Source organism: Manis javanica, chromosome X (assembly GCF_040802235.1).
Source record: "Manis javanica isolate MJ-LG chromosome X, MJ_LKY, whole genome shotgun sequence".
In the NCBI taxonomy this organism is placed as follows: Eukaryota; Metazoa; Chordata; class Mammalia; order Pholidota; family Manidae; genus Manis; species Manis javanica.
Window position 1 is genome coordinate 71339330 of NC_133174.1, and position 24867 is coordinate 71364196.

General features: G+C 35.0%; 1 protein-coding gene across 1 annotated transcript in view; it reads left to right on the plus strand.

The window, feature by feature from the left end:
• The window catches only part of CYLC1 (cylicin 1), a 74681-nt gene that overhangs the window by 44904 nt on the left and 4910 nt on the right, over positions 1-24867 (plus strand). Inside the window, 5 exon segments of the mRNA XM_037004824.1 lie at positions 2258-2298; positions 3843-3961; positions 5312-5402; positions 5405-6745; positions 6748-6887. Coding sequence (XP_036860719.1) covers positions 2258-2298; positions 3843-3961; positions 5312-5402; positions 5405-6745; positions 6748-6887 — 1732 coding nt within the window.

The following is a 24867-nucleotide window of genomic DNA, read 5'->3' on the forward strand; positions in this document are numbered from 1 at the left end:
ACTCTGTGTCTAGGACCTCCAGAACTATGTTGAATAAAAGTGGGAGGAGTGGGCATCCTTGTCTTGGTCCTGATCTTAGAGGAAAATCTTTCAGCTCTTCACTGTTAAGTATGATGTTAGCTGTGGGTTTGTCATATATGGCCTTTATTATTTTGAGATCCTTGCTCACTTACAGATTTTGTTGAGCGTTTTTATCATGAATAGGCATTGAACTTTGTCAAATGCTTTTTCAGTATCTATGGAGATGATCATGTGATTTTTTGTCCTTATTTTTGTTGATGTTGTGGATGTTGTTGATGGATTTTCAAATATTGCACTATTCTTGTATCCATGATATGAATCCCACTTGATCATGATGCGTGATCTTTTTTATGTATTTTTGAATTCAGTTTGATAATATTTTGTTGTGAGTTTTTGCATCTGTGTTCATCAGGGATATTTGTCTGTAATTTTCTTTTTTTGTGGTGTCCTTGCCTGGTTTTGGTATTAGAGTGAGGCTGGCTTCATAGAATGAGTTTGGAAGTATTCCCTCCTCCTCTATATTTTGGAAATCTTTAAGGAGGATGGGTATTAGGGCTTCTCTAAACGTCTGATAAAAGTCAGTGGTGAGGCCATCTGGAGATTTTGTTCTTGCACAGTTTTTTGACTACAGATTCAATTTCATTATTGGTAACTGGTCTGTTCAGATATTCTGTTTCTTTCTGGGTCATTCTTAGAAGTTTGTATTCTTCTAGAAAGTTGTCCATTTCTTCTAGGTTATTCTGTTTGTTAGCATATAATTTTTCATAGTGTTCTCTAATAAATATTTGTATTTGTTGCTGTCCATAGTGATTTTTCCTTTTTCATTTCTGATTCTGTTTGTGTATGTAGACTCTCTTTTTTCTTGATATGTCTGGCTAGGGATTTATCTATTTTGTTTATTTTCTCAAAGAATTAGCTCTTGGTTTCATTAATTCTATTTTTTTATTCTTCTCAATTTTGTTTATTTCTTCTCTGATCTTTATTATGTCCCCCTTTCTACTGACTTTGGGCCTCATATGTTCTTTTTCCATTTTCATTAATTGTGAATTTAGACTTTTTATTTGGGATTGTTCTTCCTTCTTTAAATAGGCCTGAATTGTTATATACTTTCCTCTTAGAATGGCCTTCACTGCATCCCACAGAAGTTGGGATGTTGAGTTATTATTTTCATTTGTCTTCATATATTGCTTGATCTGTTTTAATTTGGTCATTGATCCATTGATTATTTAGGAGCACGATGTTATGCCTCCATGTGTTTGTGATCCATTTTATTTTCTTTGTACAATTTATTTGTAGTTTCATACCTTTGTGATCTGAGAAGTTGGTTGGTATGATTTTAATGTTTTTGAATTTACTGAGGCTCTTTTTGTAGCCTAGTATGTTATCTACTCTGGAAAATGTTCCATGTGCACTTGAGAAGAATGTGTATCCTGTGTCTTTTGAATGGACTGTTCTGTCGATGTATTTTAGGTCTATCTCTTCTAACGCGTTTTTCAGTGCCACTGTCTCTTTACTTATATTCTGTTTGATCTGTCCTTTGAAGTGAGGATGTGTTAAAGTCTCCTAAAATGAATGCATTACATTCTGTTTCCTCCTTTAATTCTGTTAGTATTTGGTGTACATATTTGGGTTCTCCTATGTTGGGTGCATAGATGTTTATAATGGTTATATACTCTTGTTGGACTGACCCCTTTATTATTATGTAATATCCTTCTTTGTCTATTGTTATTTTCTTTGTTTTGTAGTCTATATTATTTGATACAAGTATTTCAACCCCTGCTCTTTTCTTCCTATTTTTTGCATGGAATATCTTTTTCTATCCCATCACTTTTAGTCTGTGTATGTCTTTGGGTTTGAATTGAGTCTCTTGAAGGTAGCATATAGATGGGTCTTGCTTTTTTATCCAGTCTGTAGCTCTATGCATTTTGATTGGTGCATTCAGACCATTTACATTTAGGGTTATTATCAATAGATATGTACTTATTGCCATTGTGGGCTTTCGGATTTCCTTGATTTATTCTTATTCAAGTGTCTGGTTAGACTACACTTTTGTTCATCTATAACTTAGATTATGGGTAAGGAACTGTGATGTGAATTACTGGCAGACATTCTTAGAAAATGGAGTTCAGAGAATGAATAAAATTTCTCAAAGTGTTACTGTTGAAGACTTATTAACATCATCATTATTATTATCCATATTGCAAATTCAATTAAAAGATTTCTTTTTATTAAACAGACAAGAAGTAAACATCAGACCTTATAATAATTATATACCAAGTAAGAATTTACTCTTTGGAGTTCAATAATATTCATATTATATTTGAGAATAATTTTAGGGACAACTAACACCTTCCATTCGATGTGAAAAAGCATAAAATGCCCTGAATTTTTGTGATAATTTATGGGAATCCTGTTTCTGAGTATATTTGTATATTTTTATGTGGGTTTGTTTATAATATTTCTGGTATTGATGTGGATTTGTATTAGTTATTTTATAAGGCCATATTTAGTTTGTTCTTCATTATTATAAAAAAGCAGCCTTAACTGCATAAGCTTTTCATGTTTAAAATGCACAACCACAAAACACAAAGTAGAGAAGGAAAATGTAGTCAGAAAGATGAAACTGGACAGTCCATTTATTAAACAGCTACAACTTTAGGAAAATTCTCCTTAATGTATTGAGCTGAAATATGCCTGAACTGCTACAACTTTTACCCATTGGGTCTAGTTCTTCCTCAGGAAACACATAAAATAAATCTTTAACATTGTTTTTAAGAGCACAGATGGTAAAGCTAAACTGTGTTTGAATCTTACCTTTTCAACTTTATGATTTTGGGCAAGTAATTTGACCTCTCAGTACTTCATGTTTCTACATCTGCAAAGCAGAGGTGATTATCAACTATCTAATTAATAGAGTTGCTATGAGGATTAAATGAGTTGATATGTAGAAAGTGCTTAAAACGCAGTCTGGCACATAGTAAGTACTATGTAAGTATTAGCAGTTTCTGCCATTCTATTACTATTACTACTACTCTTCTATATAACAGTTATTTAAATATTTGAATATGGTGAGCACATCTTTCATTGTCTCCTTATCTCCCGGAAAACTATCCTGAGTTACCTCACCAGTTCCTCTTTTTATATAGTTCCTAGATACTTTGATTCTCCTGATTACTCTATTCTGGATCTACTCAAGTGTGTATATTTGCCTGTGTATATGCTGTTCTTTAAACAAGGTTCCAAGAACTGAATGCAATATTTGGGTCTGTGGCTCTAATTTCTATGGCTTGAAATATCATTGAAGTGAGAGGAGGGCTAAAATTAACACCTAGATTTAATCAATAAAATCTTTAATTCACTACTTTATGCTTAGCATTGTGTTGGCTATTATGGGGAGTGTATAGAAAAAGTCATATTTTCTGCAATCTAACCAAAACAATGTAAAGAAAAATAAACCAAATAGAGGAGAAAATGGAGATGTTTGAAAGGAAACAGTGAATCTTTCCCTATTTTCCATTCCTACTATTTGATTGTATTATTTCAACTATTATGATTTAAGTAACTATCTGTGAAAATTGGTTTAATCTAGAAAATAAAATTACAGGTGTGATTTTAAACATAATTCAGTGCTAAATGAGGAAACCAACTTTTATTTTCCTTAACTGATATGCAAGTAAAGTATAAACTCTAGGGGGGAAATCTGTAATTTAGGTTACAACTTAGTTTAATTTAAGCAGCATATTTCTTATTCAAGAATATTTCAGTGCTGATGAAAGTCTGGCTATTAACTGCATGTTGCTTATTAGCCTCTCTCATTTTAGTCAGTGAATCAAGCAGAAAATTATGGAATCAAGTATACTTTCTTTGACATTTTCCAAACTACCAAAGCCAGGTGGAAAAAAACAGGTCAAGAATGTCAGAATTACAAATCGCAGTTCCCGTAAATATTGAAAAAGTAATTTTTAAACTAAATTATGATGACATAACAATACATAAATATAAATAATATATACATAATTTGAATTTTGATACCTACTGGAAGCACATTTTTAGTTTATAATTTCCTGTACAACAGATTACCCCCACATGTTTTAGATTAAATTTTTATTTATAGATGGTTATCCATTTCTAAGTCATTACATAGCTAGTAGTCTAGGCAAACTGAAGAACCTAATGGTGCAATTGGTAAGATGTTTTAGGAAATATTAACCAGCAGATAGAACAACTAAAATTTGAATCTTAGAACAGGAGGCAGTCTTGATAAGGTTTTAGGTCCTCTCCATTTTCTTTAATTTGGCACTTAGGACACTAGATACTGAGAAATTCAAGTTTTTTCCTGCTTTTATAAAGTAGGATAACAATTATCCTTAAAAGTAGGACAGAATAGGATACAATAGGAGTTACCCTATCAACTTGAAAAAGTAAAAGGCCTACAGAAGTCACCTAATCATATCAAAATATATTATATATATATTAAAGGCATCACCCAAAACAGAGTTATAGCCAATGTTTTTTATTCAAGGGCATCCATTACATTCATGATGATCCAAATTTCATGTTTCTTTTCATGGCCCTCCTTTAATTCCACATGAACTTTTTATTGACTGTGTGCCCCACTGTATAGCTGAAGAAATGTAAGAAGTAAATGTAAAAGTAGTCTATGTGGTCACTATCACAACAAGATTTGACAAACATTTGTTTGGGAGTGAAAAAATTACACTACTGATAAACAAAGTAATGTACATCAAACATTTATTTCATTTTATATCCTTATTTTTGGCAGTACTGCTCTCCAGCTGGCAGCAATGCTCTCCAGCTCTCGATTTGATCAGAGACTTTGAAGGCAGGAGTAGAAATCAGACTAGGCCTAAAGCATATACTTTCACAAGAGTTTTCATAACAAACTTCAAGGGATCAACTTATTTCTGAGCTATCGTGAGGGTGACAGGTGCTCCAAAATAAATCTCCTATATAAGGGTCCAAAAGGAGCCCACTATTAATTAATTGTGAGGATAGGTCCTGAGATGTCATGGATCAAAGTAAGTCTGCTCCAATCCCAATATGAATCATTAAATAAATCCTAAAATTTCTCTTGAGGTTATTTTGTTTTCTAAGTGGTGTTACATCACATACATACAAAAACACACACAGAACATTGAAAATTTTTAAATATATATATATTTAAATTTTAACTAGATGGTTAATGAAAAGCTAGACTACTTTTATGTTTCAATATAAAAAGATATAACCCATTCAAAAAATCTTGTCATTATTCTAACCAATTTTTCAGCGATATAACAAAAGAAAGGAAGTTAAAAAGCCAGCTCATATATGGATAAGACATTCTTTAAGAAAAAATTTCCAAAGGCCATCTATTTACTTAACTTTAGGAGAGAGGCTCCATTCTGAAGTCCTTTTACTCCTAAAACTCATCCTGAAAAGGCAGAATCTGAAAAGCCCAATGACAAAAAGGAGCCACTTTGGAGAAAATTTTCAAGAAAAATACAAGGTCATATGAATAACTCCAAAATCCAAAAAAGTGTAAATCATGAGAAACCTAAAAGAGCAAATAAAGAAGATGAAACTTCATCAAAATCATCACATTAAAGTAAACTTTCTAAAAGGCCAAATTCTAAATCAGAAACAAACCCAGAATCCAAAGATTTTAAGCCAGTCTCAATGAATGATCAAAATAAAGATAAAAGAGATTCAAGAAATTCTAAGGAGACAGGTTTTGAATCCATATATACAAAAAAGTATTCTAAGAGCTCAAAGAACATTTCTGATGTCAAATCAGAGACTTGCTTAAAAAATAGTTCAAATATGGATTTAATTATATATTTAGAGGAGTTTGGTGCAGAATCAATGGAATTTGATATGTGGTTAAATAATTACTCACAGAATAATTCAAAGAAGCCTTCAAAGAAGGATGCAAAGAAGAGCTCTGGTGCTGAATCTGTAGATTCAAAAGATGTGAAGAAAGATGCAAAGAAAGATAAGAAAAGTGCAAAGAAAAACAGCAAGAAGAAGGATACAAAGAAGGGCAAAGAATCTACTGATGCAGAATCTGTGGACTCAAAAGATGCAAAGAAGGCAAAGAACGATTCAAAGAAAAATGACAAGCAAAAGGATGCCAAGAAGGACACAGAGTGTACTGATACAGAATCTGTAGACTCAAAGGATGCAAAAAAAGATTCAAAGAAGACTAAGAAAGATTCAAAGAAAAATAACATGAAAAATGATGCCAAGAAGGACACAGTATGTACTGATGCTGATTCTGAATCTGGATGGGACTCAAAAAAGGGTAAATAGGATGAAAAGAAGAATAAGAGAAGTTCAAAGAAAAATGACAAAAAGAAGTATGCAAGGAAGTCTGAAGAGTCTACTGAAACTAAATCTGATTGGGAATCAAAGAAGGGTAAGAAGGATTCAATGAAGGCTAAGAAAGGCCCAAAGAAAGATGTGAAGAAGCAGGATGCTAAGAAGGGCATAGAGTCTACTGATGCTGAATCTGATGAATTTTCCAAGAAAGGTACAAAGAAGCCTGAGATGATCAAAAGTGCAGATGCTGAATCTGAAGAGTTGTTTTATAAACATGGGGCTAAAAAGAGAGGATTTTATGAATCAGATGCCACATCTACAGATTCAAAGAAGGAAGTACCTGAAATAAAGAGAGAATTCAAAATTTCATACAAAAAGACTACATTCAAAGAAAAAGGGCAACAACAGGAAAAGGTAGAGTTACTCCATCAAGAGAAAGACCACCACTAGCTCCTTGTGAGCCTTTACTACTATCTCCTAAGGTTAAACATCTCTGTCGGTGCAAGATGCCTCTTCCACTTCCAAAACCAAGATGTGCTCCTTTGGTATGTTTACTCCTGTTTTATTTTTAGAGAAATTTGCATTTAAAAATGAAAGATATTTTCAAGGTGTGAGTTTATATTTTCTCTAAAGAACAGTTCTCCTTTAACTTTTGTCAAGAATATTGATAAGATTAGATTGGGACTTGAAGGTAAGAAAGATGGAGAATACTTCAAAAGGACTCAAAAGAGTTGCAAAAGAAATGCCAAAAAATAAGAATAATATTCACAGTGTATCAGAGAGAGCTGAATTTTGATTTAAGAAAACATTTAAAATTATTTGTAAGGAGAGCCCTATTACAAAAGTGGTTAATTGTTCTGTACCTAAGAAAGAACAGTAATGAAAATTGATATTTCTAAAGGAGCAGATTTAAAAGACAAAGATATTTCCTATGAAGTTGCTGAATATAGTAAACATTTAACTGAAATCCAAACATAGCAAGATAGAAGTATACTAGGATTCAGATAAGCAAAAAATTGAATTATTTAATCCATATCTGAACTGAATTTTTGATACATTTTTTGAAGTATAGTTGATATACAATATTATATTGGTTTCAAGTACACAATGTAGTGATTCAACAGTTATACATATTATTAAATCCTCACCTCAACTAGTGTAGATGCTATCAACATAGAAAGATGTTAGGGAACCATTGACTATATTCTCCATGCTGTACTTTCATCCTCATGACTAATTTATATTATGAATGAGATTTTGTGCCTCTTTATCTCCCTCACACACCCATCCCAACCCTCCCTCATGGTGACCGCCAGAAACTTCTCAGTGTCTATGAGTCTATTGCCATTTTGTTCATTTGTTTTGTTTTGTTTTTAGATTCTATATATAAATGTTATCGTATTTCTCCACCTGGCTTATTTCACTTGGCATAATATTCTCAAAGTCCACACATGTTGTTGCAAATGTCAGGATTTATTAATTTTTAATGATTGAATAATATTCAATTGTGTATATGTACCACAGTACCACAACTTACTATCCATTCATTTATTGATGGGCACTTTGGTTGCTTCCATATGTTAGCTATTGTAAATAATGCAGCAATAAACATAGGGGTGCATATAGCTTTTTGAATCACAGATTGTGTTTTCTTCAGGTAAATTCCTAGAAGTGGAATTACTGGGTGAAATGGTATTTCTATTTTTAGTTTCTTTGAAGAACCTCCATACTGCTTTCCACAGTGGTTGTACCAATTTATATTCCCACAAGCAGTGTTAGTGGGTTCCCATTTCTCTTCATCTTCACCAACACTTGTTATTTCTTGTTTAGATTATACTAGCCATTCTGACAGTTGTGAGGAGATATCTCATTGTAGTTTTTATTTGCATTTCTCTGATGATTAGCAATGTGGAGCACCTTTTCATATGCCTGTTTGCCATCTGTATGCCTTCTTTGGAAAAATGTCTATTTAGTTCCTCTGACCAATTTTTAATTGGGTTACTTGATGTTTTTATTTTGTGTTGAATCATATAAATTCTTTATGTATTTTGGATGTTAACCCCTTATAAGATATATCATTTTTGAATATATTCTTTCATACCTGTAGGTTGCTTTTTCTTTTGTTGTTGGTTTTCTCTGCACTACAGAAGCTTCTTAATTTGATGTAGTCACACTTGTTTATTTTTTCTCATTTCCTTTGCCAAGGAAATGTGTACTGGAAAAAATTGTACATGCTTATATTCAAGAGATTTTTTCCTGGGTTTTCTTCTAAGAGTTTATGGTTTCAGGCCTTATATATAGTTCTTTAATCCATTGCAAATTTACTTTATTGTATGGTGTTAGACAGTAATCCAACTTTATTCTTTTGCATGTAGCTTCCAGTTTTCCCAAAACCCATTATTGAAGAGACTGTGTTTTCAACATTTCATATTCTTGCCTCCTTTGTCATTTATTAATTATGTGTTGATTTATGTCTGGGCTCTCTATTCTGTTCCATTGATCTATGGGTCTGTCTTGTGCTAGTAACATATTGTTTGATTACTGTAGCTTTGTAGTATTGCTTGAAATTGGGGAGTGTGATGCCCCCAGCATTATTCTTTCTCAAGATTGCTTTGGCAATTCAGGTCTTTTGTATCCCCATATAGATTTTAGGATTATTTACTCTAGTTCACTGAAAAATGCCATTGGTATTTTGATAGGTTCTGCATTGAATCTGTAAATTGCTTTGGGCAAGATGGCCATTTTAACAATATGAGTTCACCCTATCCGTGAACATGGGATAGGATTCCATTTATTTTTCTCTTTAATTATTTTCATCAGTGTGTTACAGTGTTTAGAATACAGATATTTCACCACTTTGGTTAGGTTTATTCAATTTTGTGTTTTATTCTTTTTGATGCAATTGTAAATGGAATTGTTTACTTGGTCTATCTTTCTGGTAGTTTTTTGTTAATATACAGAAATGCCAAAGATTTGTGTATGTTGATTTTGTATTCTGAATTTGGCTGAATCCAGTTATTAGCTTTAATAATCTTTTGGTGGAGTCTTTAGGATTTTCTATATGTAGTATCATGTCATCTGCAAACAGTAACAGTTTTAATTCTAAGTGAATTAACAATGTGGATGCCTTTTATTCTTTTGTTTTGTCTGATTTCCATTACCAGGACTTCCAGTACTATGTTGAATAAAAGTGGATGATGGGAGGGATTCATAGTTGTAAACTGGCATGATAAGCATAATGAAAGGTTGAAGTGTATAAAAACAGCAGTAGAGGATTGTAATGCCTCTATGAGTTTTTTGTTTGCTTGAAATGCTAAACTATAAAATAAATGGAGGGAAAATGAACAAAGGTCTGATTTGTATGAAGATTTATTTGACTTTTTAAAATTGTATACTTTCAAGATATTTTTTTCTGTTTTATAACACTATTCATGTGCTACTGCTTTGCTGTGTTGTAAATGTGCAATTATTCTACCCCTTTCTCTTCACTCATTATTAGGTTTGGTATCTTGTGTTTGACCTGACTGTCATGAATAAACTCTAATTCCAGGACCTGCCTTCCTAAAACAATATTCCATTTTCTGAACAGTCCTAAAACTCTTTCCTGTATGGAAAAAAATTCTATCACTTACTACCACTACTTGAATTGTTAACATAAATCCTCATTAAGTTATTAAAAGCTTTACTTTGATTACTGTCTTAGTTGGCATGGATGCTATAACAAATAATATAGAATGGGTGGCTTAAACATTTCTTTTTCACAGTATTGGAGGACAGAAGTCCAATATCAGGGTACAAGCATGGTTGGGTTCTGGTAAAGGTCCTCTTCCTAGCTTGTAGATGCCATTCTCATGCAGTATTCTCACATGGAATTGAGAGAGAGCTTTGGTGTCTTCATTCCTTTATAACACCAGCAATGCTATCATGGCAGTTTCACCCTTATGACCTCACATAAACCTAATTATATTCTAAAGGCCCTACCTCCAAATACCATCATATTGAAGGATTAAAACTGCAAAATATGGATTTTAGGGAGATACACACAGTCCATAAGAGTAATCACTCATGTGTTAACTATAGTTTAATTGAGGAATTCAAAAATCTTAAAGCCAAAATATAAGTGAATTTCAGATGTTTGAAGTTAGGGTAATGTTAAATGGTTTAGAAAGTAGTATTTCTAGTACCTCTTCCAAATCACAATATGTACTTATGTTATACCACTTATATTTAAGGTCAATCCAGTCAACCTCCATCCCAATTATTTGAGAAGCATCATGATCTAGGAAAGAATACTGAAATATGAATCAAGAGTGTTAGTGATAAATACAGTTTTGAAAATAAAATCAAGGTGATTTTATTAAATGTTTAATAGGAACAAATAATTTATACAGGAGGAAATAAATATAAGAAACAAAATCATGAAAAATTATTGACCATGGTTTTCCAGGAAAAGATGGCAGAGTAGGAGGGAAATGTGGAAACATCCTCACATAAACACATGAAAGAAGAAAATACAGCAAATACAAATAAACCTGAAAATGACCTGAAGACTGCAGAATAGACAACCTACACCTGAGGAAGAAGAGAATACCACACAGAAAAGGGTAAAATGGCAAGAGCCAAGATCAAGAGTGGGACTCAAGCCCTGCCCCCACACCGGCCTATAGTCAGGAGAAAGAGGAACAGAATTGGGAGGAAATAAGAGCCCAGAAGAACTGTGCACACAACCCTGGAGATCTTCCCCTAGATCATGAGCTCACATTACATTGGATCCTGGTGGTTAGAAGGGCTGGACACCAGAGATAAGTCGAATACTCTTGGAGGCTTGGATTCTGGCCATTGTGGAGAATGGGAGTACCCTACCAGTCTGGAGACCCAGAGCAGAGGCAGTGGTTTGAAAGACTTTGCTGGCAGTGGGAGGGGTGCCAAAGGGGCTATGGTTGGATGGAACTCTCTCCACAGGATAAAGAGCAAGTAGAGGATACCACCCCAGCCCTTCTTTGCTCCAACAGATCAGAAAATCTCAGGAGACCCAGATGATTGATCCCCAAAACTGGCAATGCAGCCCTGAGGCTCCTCCCTCTCTGCACTGCCAGGAGTCAAACCACTCAGCCCACAGCATCGGACTTTGCTGGTAGGAAGAGGGAGATTCTCCCAGCTTCCTTGGCTCTTTTTTAGCCCAAGTAAGGAGGTGCTTACACCAGCCCCAAGAGCTCCTCACTCCCTGTGGGTGTCCAAGCCCAGTGCTGCACATCCAGCTTTACAGGATATCGGCCTACACACCCCTTATCCTTGCATCCCTGCCATTGCTGCCATGCCCATAGAGCTCAACAGAGATACTCCTGAGCTGATCACAAAGGCAGAGATCGATGAAGTAAACTGCCCACATAGATGGAAAGTCACCCCACCCACTGCAAAACAACTGCTGGGACACCAAAAAAATAGAACCAAACACTAGAGAGTAAAGCATCTTGAGGTTCTGTGTACCATAGGTGTCAGATGCCTTCTTCTTTATGATGCCTTTTTCATAAAGCTATTACTCTACAGGCCAGGAAGCATAGCAGAGCCATCTAATACAAAGAAGAGAACACCAAAACCCTGTCAAAATGAGCAGGCAATGGAATACATTCTAACAAAACTACAGGACCAGATACCAGAAAGTGGGCTAAATGAAATGGAGATCACCAAACTTCTTGATAAAAATTTTAAAATAAAAGTCATCAATATGCTCACAAATTTACAGGAAAGTATTCAAGATCTCAGAGAGGACTTCAACAAAGATAGAACAACTGCAAAAGAACCACTCAGAGCTGAAGAATACAGTATCTGAATAAAACATACAGTGGAGGGATTAAAGAGTAAATTAGTGCAGATAGAGGACATGGTGGATGAAATGGAAATTAGAGAGTAAGAAAAAAACAAGCTGAGGGACAGAAAGAAAAAAGGGCCCCTAGGAAAAAATGATAAAAGAGCTATGTGACCAATCCAAATGAAACAATATTTCCATAATAGAGATACTGAAAGGAGAAGATAAAGGCAAATGGAAACCAAGTCTCTTTGAGGAAATATTTGTTGAAACCTTCCTCAATATTGGGAAGGAAATAGACACCTAGTCCATGAAAGCACAGACATCTGCTAGCAAAAGGAACCCCAGGAAGACAACACCAAGACATATAATAAAAATAGCAAAGATCAAGGGTAAGGAGAGAGTTTTGAAAGCATCCAGAGAGGGAAAAAAATTTACTTATAAAGGAAATTCCATCAAGATATCAGCAGACTTCTAAGCAGAAACTCTTCAGGCCAAAAGTGAATGGCATGAAATATTTAATGTACTGAAACAGAAGGACCTCCAGTCAAGAATCCTGTACCCAGTAAGATTATCACTTGAATTTGAAATAGGTATTAAACAATTTCCAGATAAACAAAACTTGAAGGAATTCACTACCACTAAGACAGCTTTACAGGGTATGTTAAGCAGACTGCTACAGATGAAAATGTCCTTAAGTCTAAATAGAGTTCACCAGTTAAAATAAATGCACAGTAAAGGTAGTAGGCCAACTAATTATCAAGCAAGTATGAAATAAAACAAAACAAAAGAAGCAAAATCACCTATATACAAAATCAGTCAAGGGAAACACAAAAGGTATAGATTATGACACTAATACGAAAAATGTGGAGGAAGAAGAAGAAAAAATAGAGTACCTTTAGATTGTGTTTGAAATAGAGTAATCATCAATTGAAGATAGACTACTATAGATGAATGGATAAAGAAGATGTGGTATATATACACAATGGAATATTATTCAGCTATAAGAAGAAAACAAATCCTAGCATTTGCAAAAACATGGATGGAGCTACAGGGTATTATGCTCAGTGAAATAAGCCAAGTGGAGAAAGACATGTACCAAATGATTTTCTTCATCTGTGGAGCGATAGAACAAAGCAAAAACTGAAGGAACAAAGCAGAAGCAGGCTCACAGAACCCAAGAATGGACTAACAGTTGCCAAAGTTAAAGGGACTGGGGAGGGTAGTTGGGAAGGGAGGGAGAAGGGGAATAAGCGGTTTTGCGATTAGCACACATAACATGGGGTGGGGCATGGGGAAGGCAGTATAGCAGAGAGAAGACAAGTAGTGACTCTATAGCATCTTAATATGCTGATAGTGACTGTAATGGTGTATGTAGTGGGGAACTGATAATGGGGGGAATCTAGTAACCACAATGTTGTTCATGTGATTGTATATCAATGATACAAAAATTTAAAAAACAGCAGAAATTTTAAAAAAGAGGGAGAGAGAGAGAGAGATCCTTCCATTTGCAAAAGTATGGATGGATCTAGAGGGTATGAAAGCTCAGTGAAATAAGCCAGGTGCAGAAAGACACATACACACATAAACAAAAGATAGACTTCTATATAGCAAAGAAGCTAGCTATCCTTGAACATTTGATCACCACAAAACTGAAGCCTACAGTAAATACATACAAACACACAAAACTAAATAAAAAGAGAAGTCCAATTACAACACTAAAGAAAACCATCAATAAAAGAAAGAGAACATAGAGAAAGAAAAGAACAGTGAGGAAGTATTAAAAAAAACAGCCAGAAAAGAATTACTAAAATTTAAAATAAGTAGATATCTACCAATAATCACCTTAAAAGTAAAGGGACTGAATGCACCAATCAAAAGACAGAGTGGAAAAATGGATAAGAAATGAGACCCAACTATGCTGCCTACAAGAAACTCATTTGAAACCCAAAGATATAGAATAAAAGTGAAGGTATGGAAAAAGATATTTCATGCAAATAATGGGGAGAAAGAGGATGAATAGCAGTATTTATATCAGAAAAATTTGATTTCAATACAAGGAAAGTAACAAGAAAGAAAGAAGTATATTATGTAATGATAAAGGGATCAGTCCAACAAGAGGATATAACCAAAATAATTATCTATGCATCCAACATAAGAGCACCTAGATATGTAAAACAAATACTAACAGAATTAAAGAGGAAAACAGATTGCAGAGCCTTTATGGTAAGAGAATTTAATACACCATTCACTTCAACAGACATATCAATGATACAGAAAATAAGGTACAGAGGCACTGAATACATTAGATCAGATGGATTCAAAATATAGCTAAAGAACACTCCATCCAAAAGCAGCAGGCTACACATTTTTCTCAAGTGCACATGGAATGTTCTCCAGAACAGATCACATACTAGGCCACAAGGAAGCCCTCAATAAATTAAAAAAGATAGAAATTGTATCAAGTAGCTTCTCAGACCACAAAGGTATGAAGCTAGAAATAAATTACAAAAAGGAAAGAAAAAAGTCTACAAACATATGGAGGCTAAGCAACATGCTTCTAAATAAGCACAGGATCAATAAACAAATTAAAACAGAAATCAAGCCATACATTGAGAAAAATTAAAACAAAATCTCAATAGCCCAAAACCTTTGGGATACAGTAAAGGCAATTGAAAGAGGAAAGTACATCACTATACAGGCCTGCCTCAAGAAACAAGAACAATCCAAAATAAACAGTCTAAAATCAAAATTAAAGAAACTAGAAAAAGAATAACTGAAGCCCAAAGTTAGTAGAAGGAGGGACAAAGATCAGAGCAGAAATAAATAAAAATAAAGAAAAAAATCAGTGAAAACAGTAGCTGGTTCTTTGAGAAAGTAAACAAAATAGATAAAGCCCTAGAAAGACTTATCAGGAAACAGAGTATACACATGTAAACAAAATCAGAAATGAAAAAGGAATAATCACAATAGACACCACAGTAATACAAAGAGTTATTAGAGATTATTATGAAAAATTCTATGCCAATAAATTGGACAACTAAGAAGAAATGGACAACTTTCTAGAAAAATACAAACTTCCAAGACTGACTCAGGAAGAAATAGAAGATCTAAACAGACCAATTACCACAATGAAATTGAATCTGTCATCCTAAAACTAACTAAAAAAAAAAAAACCCAGGTACAGCTGGCTTTACAGACAAATTCTACCAAAGATTTAAAGAAGACATAATATTCATCCTTCCTAAGTATTCCAAACAGTTGAAGATGAGGAAGTACTTCCAAACTCATTCTATGAGGCCAGTATCACTTTAAATCAAAACCAGACATCACGAAAAAGAAAATTACAGACCAATATCCCTGATGAACATAGATACAAAGACCCTCAACAAAATATTAGCAAATTGAATTCAAGAACACATCAAAAAGATCATCCATCATGATCCAGTGGAATTTATTCCAGGGATGCAACAATAGTAAAATATTCATAAATAAATCAATATTATACACCACATTAACAAAAAGAAGGATGAAAACAACATGATCATCTCAATAGATGTTGAAAAACCATTTAACAAAATTCAGTTTCCATTCATGATAAATTCTCTCAACAAAATAGATATAGAGGTATGTACCTCAATATAATAAAGGTCATATATGACAATCCCATAGCCAATATCAGACATAATACCAAAAAGCTGAAATTTTTTCCTCTAAGATGAGGAACAATACAAGGATGCCCATTCATCTTTTATTTAACATAGTACTGAAGGTCCTGGCCCTGGCATTCAGAAAGCACAAAGAGATAAAAGGTATACAAATTGGTAGGGAAGTAGTTAAACTGTCACTATTTCTAGATAACATGATATTATACTTAGAAAAACATAAAGAATTGACAAAAAACTATGAGAACTAATAAGTGATTTCAGCAAAGTTGCAGGATAACAAATTAATTCACAGAAATCTGTTGCATTTCTATATACTAACAACAAACTATTGGAAAGAGAAATCAGGAAAACAGCTTCACTTATAATTGGATCAAAAAGAATAAAATACCTAGGAATAAACATAACCAAGGAGGTGAATCATCTATACTCAGAAAACTTCAAGAAAAACCCTAATTAGAGAAATTAAAGAAGACACCAACAAATGGAAATCTAACCTGTGGTCATGGATAGGAAGAATTAATATTGTCAAAATGACCTTCTTTCCCAAAGGAATTTACAGATTCAATAGAATCTCTATCAAAATACCAATAACATTCTTCAATGAACTAGAACAAATAGTTCTAAAATTCATATGGAAGCAAAAAAGACCATGAATAGCCAAAGCAATCCTGAGAATAAAGAACAAAGCTGGGGGTATTATGCTCCCTAACTTCAAGCTCTACCACAAAGTACAGTAATCAAAACAATTTGGTACCAGCACAAGAACAGATCCACATATCAATGGAACAGAGTAGAGAGCCCAAATATAAACCCACAGATATATGGTCAATTAATATATGATAAAGGAGCCATGAATATACAATGAGGAAAAGACAGCCTCTTTAACAACTAGCTTTGTGAAAACTGGACAGCTACATGTAAGAGAATGAAATTGTATTACTGTCTAACTCCATACAAAAGAGTAAATTTGAAATGGACAAAAGACCTGAATATAATTCACGGAACCAAAAAACTCTTAGAAGTAAACATAGGCAAAAGTCTCTTGGATATAAGCATGAGCAGTTTTTTTTTCTGGACAAATGTCCTTGGGCCAGGGAAACAAAATATGAGCAAGTGGGACTACCTCAAACTAAAAAGATTCTGTACAGCAATGGACACCATCAGCAGTACAAAAGCAACCTACAGTATGGTAGAATATATTCATAAACAACTCATCTAGCAAGGGATTAACATCCAAAATATATGAAGAACTCATATGCTTAACACCCAAGAAAACCAATAACCTGATTTAAAAATGGGTGGTGGACCTGAAAAGACACTTCTCCAAAGAAGAAATACAAATGGTCAACAGGCACATGAAAAGATGCTCCACATCACTACTCACCAAGGAAATGCAAATTAAAACCACAATGAGATACAACATCACATCAGTTGGGATGGCCAACATACAAAAAAAAAAAACAGGAAACAACAAATGCTGGTGAGGATGCAGAGAAATGGGAAGTCCCCTACACTTTTGGTGGGAATGTAATTTGGTGCCACAACTGCAGAAAGCAGTATGGATTTCCTCAAAAAACTAAAAATAGAAATTGATCCAGGAATTCCATCCTAGAAATTTACCTGAAGAAAGCAATCCCTGATCAAAAAGGCATATGCACCCCTATGTTTATCATTGCCCTATTTGCAATAGCCAAGAAAAGGAAACACTCTAAGTGCCCATTAATAGATGAATGGATAAAGAAGGTGTGGTAAAGATGCACAATGGAATATTACTCAGCCAATAAAAAGACATCCTGCCATTTGCAGCAACATGGACAGATCTAGAGGGTTTTATGCTTATTCAAATATGCCAGGCACAGAAAGATAAATACCACATGATTTCACTTATTTGTGGAATATAAAAACAAAACAAAACAGAAGGAAGAAAATAACAGTAGACTCATAGACACTGAGAAGTGACTAGTGGTTACCAATGAGGAGTAGATGGTGTGGGAGGGGGCAGGGGGCTAAAGGGGTACAATAATTTGCAATCACAACATAAGTTGATCATGGGAACTGCTGAACCACTGTGATGTACATTAGAAACCAACATAAGATTGTATATTAATGATACTTTAGTAGAAAAAAATTGACCATGGTTAGTAATCAAAGCAACTCTATATAATTTTTCATCTAATAATACAGTAAAATATATATAAATTACAGAAATACATAATATATAAATTTCATATGTATTCTATATGTAAGATAATTTACATAGAAATAAAATGTTTATGTTTATCTTATATAGAACTGTTGCAGTTTCAGGGACACTGGTACATTTATTTATGGCTGATTACATTAATGGAACAGCAAAAATGGTTTAAACTTCCTCTGGACCCATGTGGGACTATATAGGAAGAGTAAAAAATCTGACAGTAGTATTTGACTCAATAATCCCATGACTAGAAATGTAATAAAAAATAACAGAAGAGAGTAGGGATTAAAGATGGCAGCATGAGATGTGAGACAGAGGCTTCTTCCCAAAACTGCATATAATACCAAAATATACTTAATACAACAAATCCTGAAAAAGCAACAGGGAAGAGTGCTGTGCCAGACTGCATACACCTGGAGAAAAGAGCAGACCTCATGGAACAGGGTAATGTACCAAAGCCCTTCCCCCACCCCAGCTCACTGGCAGGAGGAAGAGAAATGGAGCAGGGAGGGAGTGGAGGCCTGGGACTGCTGAACACCTAGCTCTGGAGATCTGCTCGGGGATCACAAACCTATATTGAATGGTGCTCTGGTGATTTGGGGGTAGGGGTAGAAAGCTAAGACAGGTAGAATACCTAGAGAGACTAAGGTTCCAGCCACTTGTGGAAAACACAGATCCATATCTGGCTACTCTGGGACAAAAGAAAGGTGGGGAGTCTGAGATATTTCTTATCACTGAGAAGGATGCTAAAGGGGCAAGGATTGCACAGAGCTTAATGCTCAAGAGAAAGGACAGGTAGACAAAATTGTGCAGGTGCACTCTGCCCAGAAGATTAGGAATTTTAATGATCTTCAGGCGCTCCAGCTCCTTGGCTGGCTATACAGCTCCATGGCCCCCTACCATGAAAGGCAGCCTACTGTGCCTTCCTCCTGGCCAGCCCACACCTGGCTCACAAACTGGCAAACCCTGCCCTGGCATCAGGCCAGCCAGATGGAAACCCCACCTACAGCAGCTACAAACGCAAAGCATAGAGGCATACCTGTGGCTTGACCCTCTGGTTCTGGCAGTGGAGACAGGCATAGCAGCTGGGAAGCGGGAAACAGCTCTTTCCTTGCCCCAGGCACCAACACCTCTCCCCTGTGAGTACTGACATTGCTCCAGGGGCTGCGCAGTGCCAGAGATTAGAGCTTCTGGGCACCAGAGGGCGCCACATACAGATATGAAAAGTCAAAGGAACCTGGTTCAAAGCAAAATCATAAATACATTAAAGAGTCAAATGAAACAGATCTCATGAATCTTCCTAAAGGAGATTTCAAAATGAAATCATAAACATGCTCATGGAGGTAAAGAAAAATATTCAAGAACTCAGGAATGAATTCTGGTCAGAGATCTAAACATTTTGGAACAGAGTATCAGAAATAAAAGGTACAATAGAAGGTTTTATAAGCAGATTAGATATGGTTGAGACGATAAATGAAATAGAAATTAGAGGAGAGGAATACAAAGAAGCTGAGGCACAGAGAGAAAAAAGGATCTGTAATAATGAAAGAATACTGAGAGAACTGTGTGACCAATCCAAATGGAACAATGTTTGTATTATAGGCATACCAGAAGAAGAAGAAGAGAGAAAAAGGGATAGAAAGTGTCTTTGAAGAGGTAATTCCTGAAAACTTCCCAATCTGGGGAAGGAGATAGTCTCTCAGGCCATGGAAGTGCACAGATCTCCAAACACAAGGGACCCAAGGAAGACAACATCAAAACATATAGTAATTAAAATGGCACAGATAAAAGATAAAGACAGACTATTAAAAGCAGCCACAGAGAAATAAGATCACATAGAAAAGGAAGTCCATCAGGCTATCATCAGACTTCTCAGCAGAAGCCTTACAGGCCAGAAGGGAGTGGCATGATATATTAAATGCAATGAAGCAGAACAGACTCAAACCAAGAATTCCTCATCAAGCAAGATTATGTTTTAAATTTGAAGGAGAGATTAAACAATTTCAGATAAGCAAAAGCTAAGAGAATTTACCTCCCACAAATCATCTCTGCAGTGTATTTTGGAGGAACTGCTATAGATGGAAGTATTCCTAAGGTTTTGATAGCTGCCACCAGAGGTAATAAAACCATATTGCAATACAGGCCTAACTCAGGAAAGAAGAACAATCCCATATGAACAGCCTAAACTCCCAATTAATGAAACTAGTAAAAGAAGAACAAATGAGGCCCAAAGTCAGTAGAAGGAAGGACATAATAAAGATTGGAACAGTAAAGAAAGTTAATTACTAAGCAAATGCAAAATTAAATCAACTACTCCCAAAGTCAATCAACAGAGAGACAAAGAGTACAGAATATGATACCTAATATATAAAGAATAGAGGAAGAAGAAAAAGGAGGATAAAAAAACATCTTTAGATTGTGTTTTTAATAGCATACTAAGAGAGTTAAGTTAAACTCTTTGATAGTAAGGAAGTTAACCTTGAATATTTGGTAACCATGAATCCAAAGCCTTCAATGGCAGTAAGTACATACGTATTGATAATAACCCTAAATGTAAATGGTCTAAATACACCCATCAAAAGATGAAGATTCACTTAATGGATAAAAAAACAAGACCCAACTATATGCTGCCTACAAGAGACTCACTTTAAACCCAAAGATATACACAGACTAAAAGTGAAAGGATGGAAAAATATATTTCATGCAACTAATAGGTAGAAAAAAACAGGAGAGGCAGTACTTGTATCAGACAAAATAGACTTCAAAACAAAGAAAGTCACAAGAGACAAAGAAGGACATTACATAATGATAAAGAGTTCACTCCAGCAAGAGGATATAACCATTATAAATATCTAAGCACCCAACACAGGAGCAGCTAGATATATGAAACAAATACTAACAGAATTAAAAGGGGAAATAGAATGCAATGCATTCATTATATGAGAACTCAACACTCCATTCACTCCAAAGTACAGATCAACCAGACAGAAAATAAGTAAGGAGACAGAGGGACAGAACAACACATTAGAACAGATGGACCTAACAGACATGTATGGAACTCTACACCCCAAAGCAGCAGAATACACATTCTTCTCAAGTGCACATGGAACATGTTCAATAGTACATCATATACTAGGCCACAAAAAGAGCCTCAGTAAATTTAAAATGATTGAAATTGTACCAAACAGCATCTCAGACCACAAAGGTATGTAACTAGAAATAAATTACACAAAGAAAATGAAAATTCCCACAAACACATGGAGGCTTCACAACATGCCCTACATAACCAACAGATCAATGACCAAACAAAAACAGAGATCAAGCAATATGTGGAGACAAATGACAACAATAATTCAACACTGCAAAATCTGTGGGACACAGCAAAGGCCATGCTAAGAGGGAAATATATTGCAATACAGGCCTACCTCAGGAAAGAACACCATATGAACAGCCTAAACTTCCAATTAATGAAACTAGTAAAAGAAGAACAAATGAGGCTCAAAGTCAGTAGAAGGAAGGACATAATAAATATTGGAGCAGAAATAAATAAAATTGAGAAGAATAAAACAAAAGAAAGAATCAATGGAATCAAGAGCTGGTTCTTCAAGAAAATAAACAAAATAGATGAACCCCTAGCCAGACTTATCAAGAAAAAAAGAGAGTCTACACACAGAAACAGAATCAGAAATGAGAAAGGAAAAATCACAATGGACACCTCAGAAATACAAATAATTATTAGAGAATACTATAAAAAATTATATGTTAAAATACTGGGTAACCTAGAATAAATAGACAACTTTCTAGAAAAAGGCAAACTTCCAAGGCTGACCCAGAAAGAAACAGAAAATCTGAACAGACCAATTACCAGCCACAAAATTGAATTGGTTATCAAAAATCTACCTATGAACAAAAACTGAGGACAAGATGGCTTCACCACAGAATTTTATCAAATATTTCATGAAGATGTAACACCCATGCTCCTTAAAATTTTCCAAAAAGTTGAAGAATAGAGAATACTTCCAAACTCATTCTATGAGGCCAGCATCACTCCAATACCAAAACCGGGCAAAACACGACAAAAAAAAGTTACAGACCACTAGATGCTAAAATACTCAACAAAATATTAGCAAATAGAATTCAAAAATATAAAAAAAAGATCATCCACCATGATCAAGTAGGATTTATTCCACGGATGCAAGGATGGTACAATATTAGAAAATCCATCAACATCATCCACCACATCAACAAAAGAAGGACAAAAACCACATGATCATCTCAATAGATGACAAAAAAGCATTTGAGAGAATTCAAAATCCATTCATGATATAAACTCTTAACAAAATGGCCATAGAGGGCCAGTACCTCACATTATAGAGGCCATATATGACAAGCCCATAGCCAACATCATACTTAACTGCAAGAAGCTGAAAGCCTTTTCTTTAAGATTGTGAACAAGACAAGGATTCCCACTCTCTCCACTTTTATTCGAGATAGTTCTGAAGGCCCTTGCTACAGCAAATAACAACACAAAGAAATAAAGGGCATCCAGTTTGGTAAGGAAGAAGTTAAACTGTCACTGTTCGCAGATGACATAATATTGTACATAAAAAACCCTAAAGAGTCCACCCCAAAACTGCTAGCTCTAATATTTGAATTAAGCTAAGTTGCAGGATACAAAATTAATACACAGAAATCTGTTGCATTCCTATACACTAATGATGAACTAGTAGAAATAGAAATCAGGAAAACAATACCATTAACAATTGCATCAAAAAGAGTAAAATACCGAGGACTAAACCTAACCAAGGAAGTGAAAGAACGATACTCTAAGAACTACAAGACACTCATGAGAGATAAAGAAGACACCAATAAATGGAAACACATCCCGTGCTCATGGATATGAATAATTCATATTGGCAAAATGGCCATCCTGCCTAAAGTAATCTACAGATTCAATGCAATTCCTATCAAAATGCCGAAAGCATTCTTTAATGAACTGGAGCAAATCATTCTAAAATTCATATGGAACCACGAAAGACCCCGAATAGCCAAAACCATCATGAAAAGGAAGAATAAAGCTGGGGGGATTATGCTCCCCAACTTGAAGCTGTACTACAAAGCCACAGTAATCAAGACAATTCAGAACTGGCACAAGAACAGACCCATAGACCAATGGAAGAGAATAGAGAGCCTAGAAATAAACCCAACCATATATGGTCAATTAATATACGATAAAGGAGCTATGGACATACAATGGGGAAATGACAGCCTTTTCAACAACTGGTGTTGGCAAAACTGGACAGCTACATGCAAGAGATCAGGGAAATACAAATTAATTAATACAACAATGAGATATCACCTCACACCAGTAATGATGCTCAGCATCGAAAAGACTAAAAACAACAAATGCTGTCAAGGATGCAGAGAAGGGGGAACCCTCCTACACTGCTTGTGGGAATGTAAGCTAGTTCAAGTATTGTGGTGAGCAATATGGAGGTTCCACAAAAATCTAAAAGTAGAAATACCATTTGACCCAGGAATCCCACTCCTAGGAATTTACCCAAAGAATACAAGTTCTCAAATTCAAAAAGACATATGCACCCCTATGTTTATCACAGCACTATTTACGATAGCCAAGATATGGAAGCCACCTAAGTGTCCATTAGTAGATGAATGGATAAAGAAGAAGTGTTACATATACACAATGGAATACTATTCAGCCATAAGAAAGAAACAAATCATACCATTTGCCACAACATGGTTGGAGCCAAAAGATATTATGCTCAGTGAAATAAGCCAGGTGGAGAAAGGCAAGTGCCAAATGATTTCCCTCATTTGTGGAGTATAACAACAAAGTGAAAGTGATGGAACAATACAGCAGGGGACTCACAGACTCCAAGAAGGGACTATCGGTTACCAAAGGGGAGGAATATGGGAGGGCGAGTGGGGAGGGAGGGAGAAGGGGATTGAAGGGTATATGTTTAGTACACATCGTGTGGGGAGTCACGGGGATGACAGTGTAGCAAAGAGTAGGCAAATAGTGAATCTGTGATATCTGACTACACTGATGGACAGTGACTGCAGTGGGGTATTGGTGGGGACTTGATAATATGGGTGAATGTAGTAACTGCATTGTTTTTCATGTGAAACATTGTATGTATATACACATACATAAGGGTGTATATCAATAATACTTTTAAAAAAACTCAAAAAAAATAACAGAAGAAATTGGTGTAGCCAATGTGGAAAGTGTTATGGAGGTTCCTCAAAAAGCTAAAAATGAAAATACCATATTATCCAATAATTCCACTTTAAGAATTTACAGGAAGAAAACAAAATTCCTGTTATTGAAAAGATACATGCACTGCTATCTTTATTGCCACATTATTTACAATAGCAAAGATATGGAAACAAAGTGTCCATCAATAGATAAATGGATAAAGATTAATTGGTACATATACAAAATGGAATATTATTCAGTCATAAAAAAGAAATAAATCCTGCCATTTGTGACAACATAGATGGATCTAAAGGGTATTATGCTAAGTGAAATAAGCCAGGTGAAGAAAGACAACTACCATATTATTGCACTTATATATGGAATCTAAAAACAAATTAAAATAAAATGAACAAAACAACAGTGGACTCACAGACACTGAGAAGTGACTGGCAATTACCATGGGGGAGGGGATGGAGTGTATGGGTGGGGAAGGTGAGAAGATAAGTAGCACAAAAATTCTCAACCATAACGTAACTCGGTCACAGGGATGGTAGTACAGCATGGAGAATATAGGCAATGATTTGGTACCATCTTCCTATGTTGGATGATTATGACTGCACTAGCGGGGGTGAGG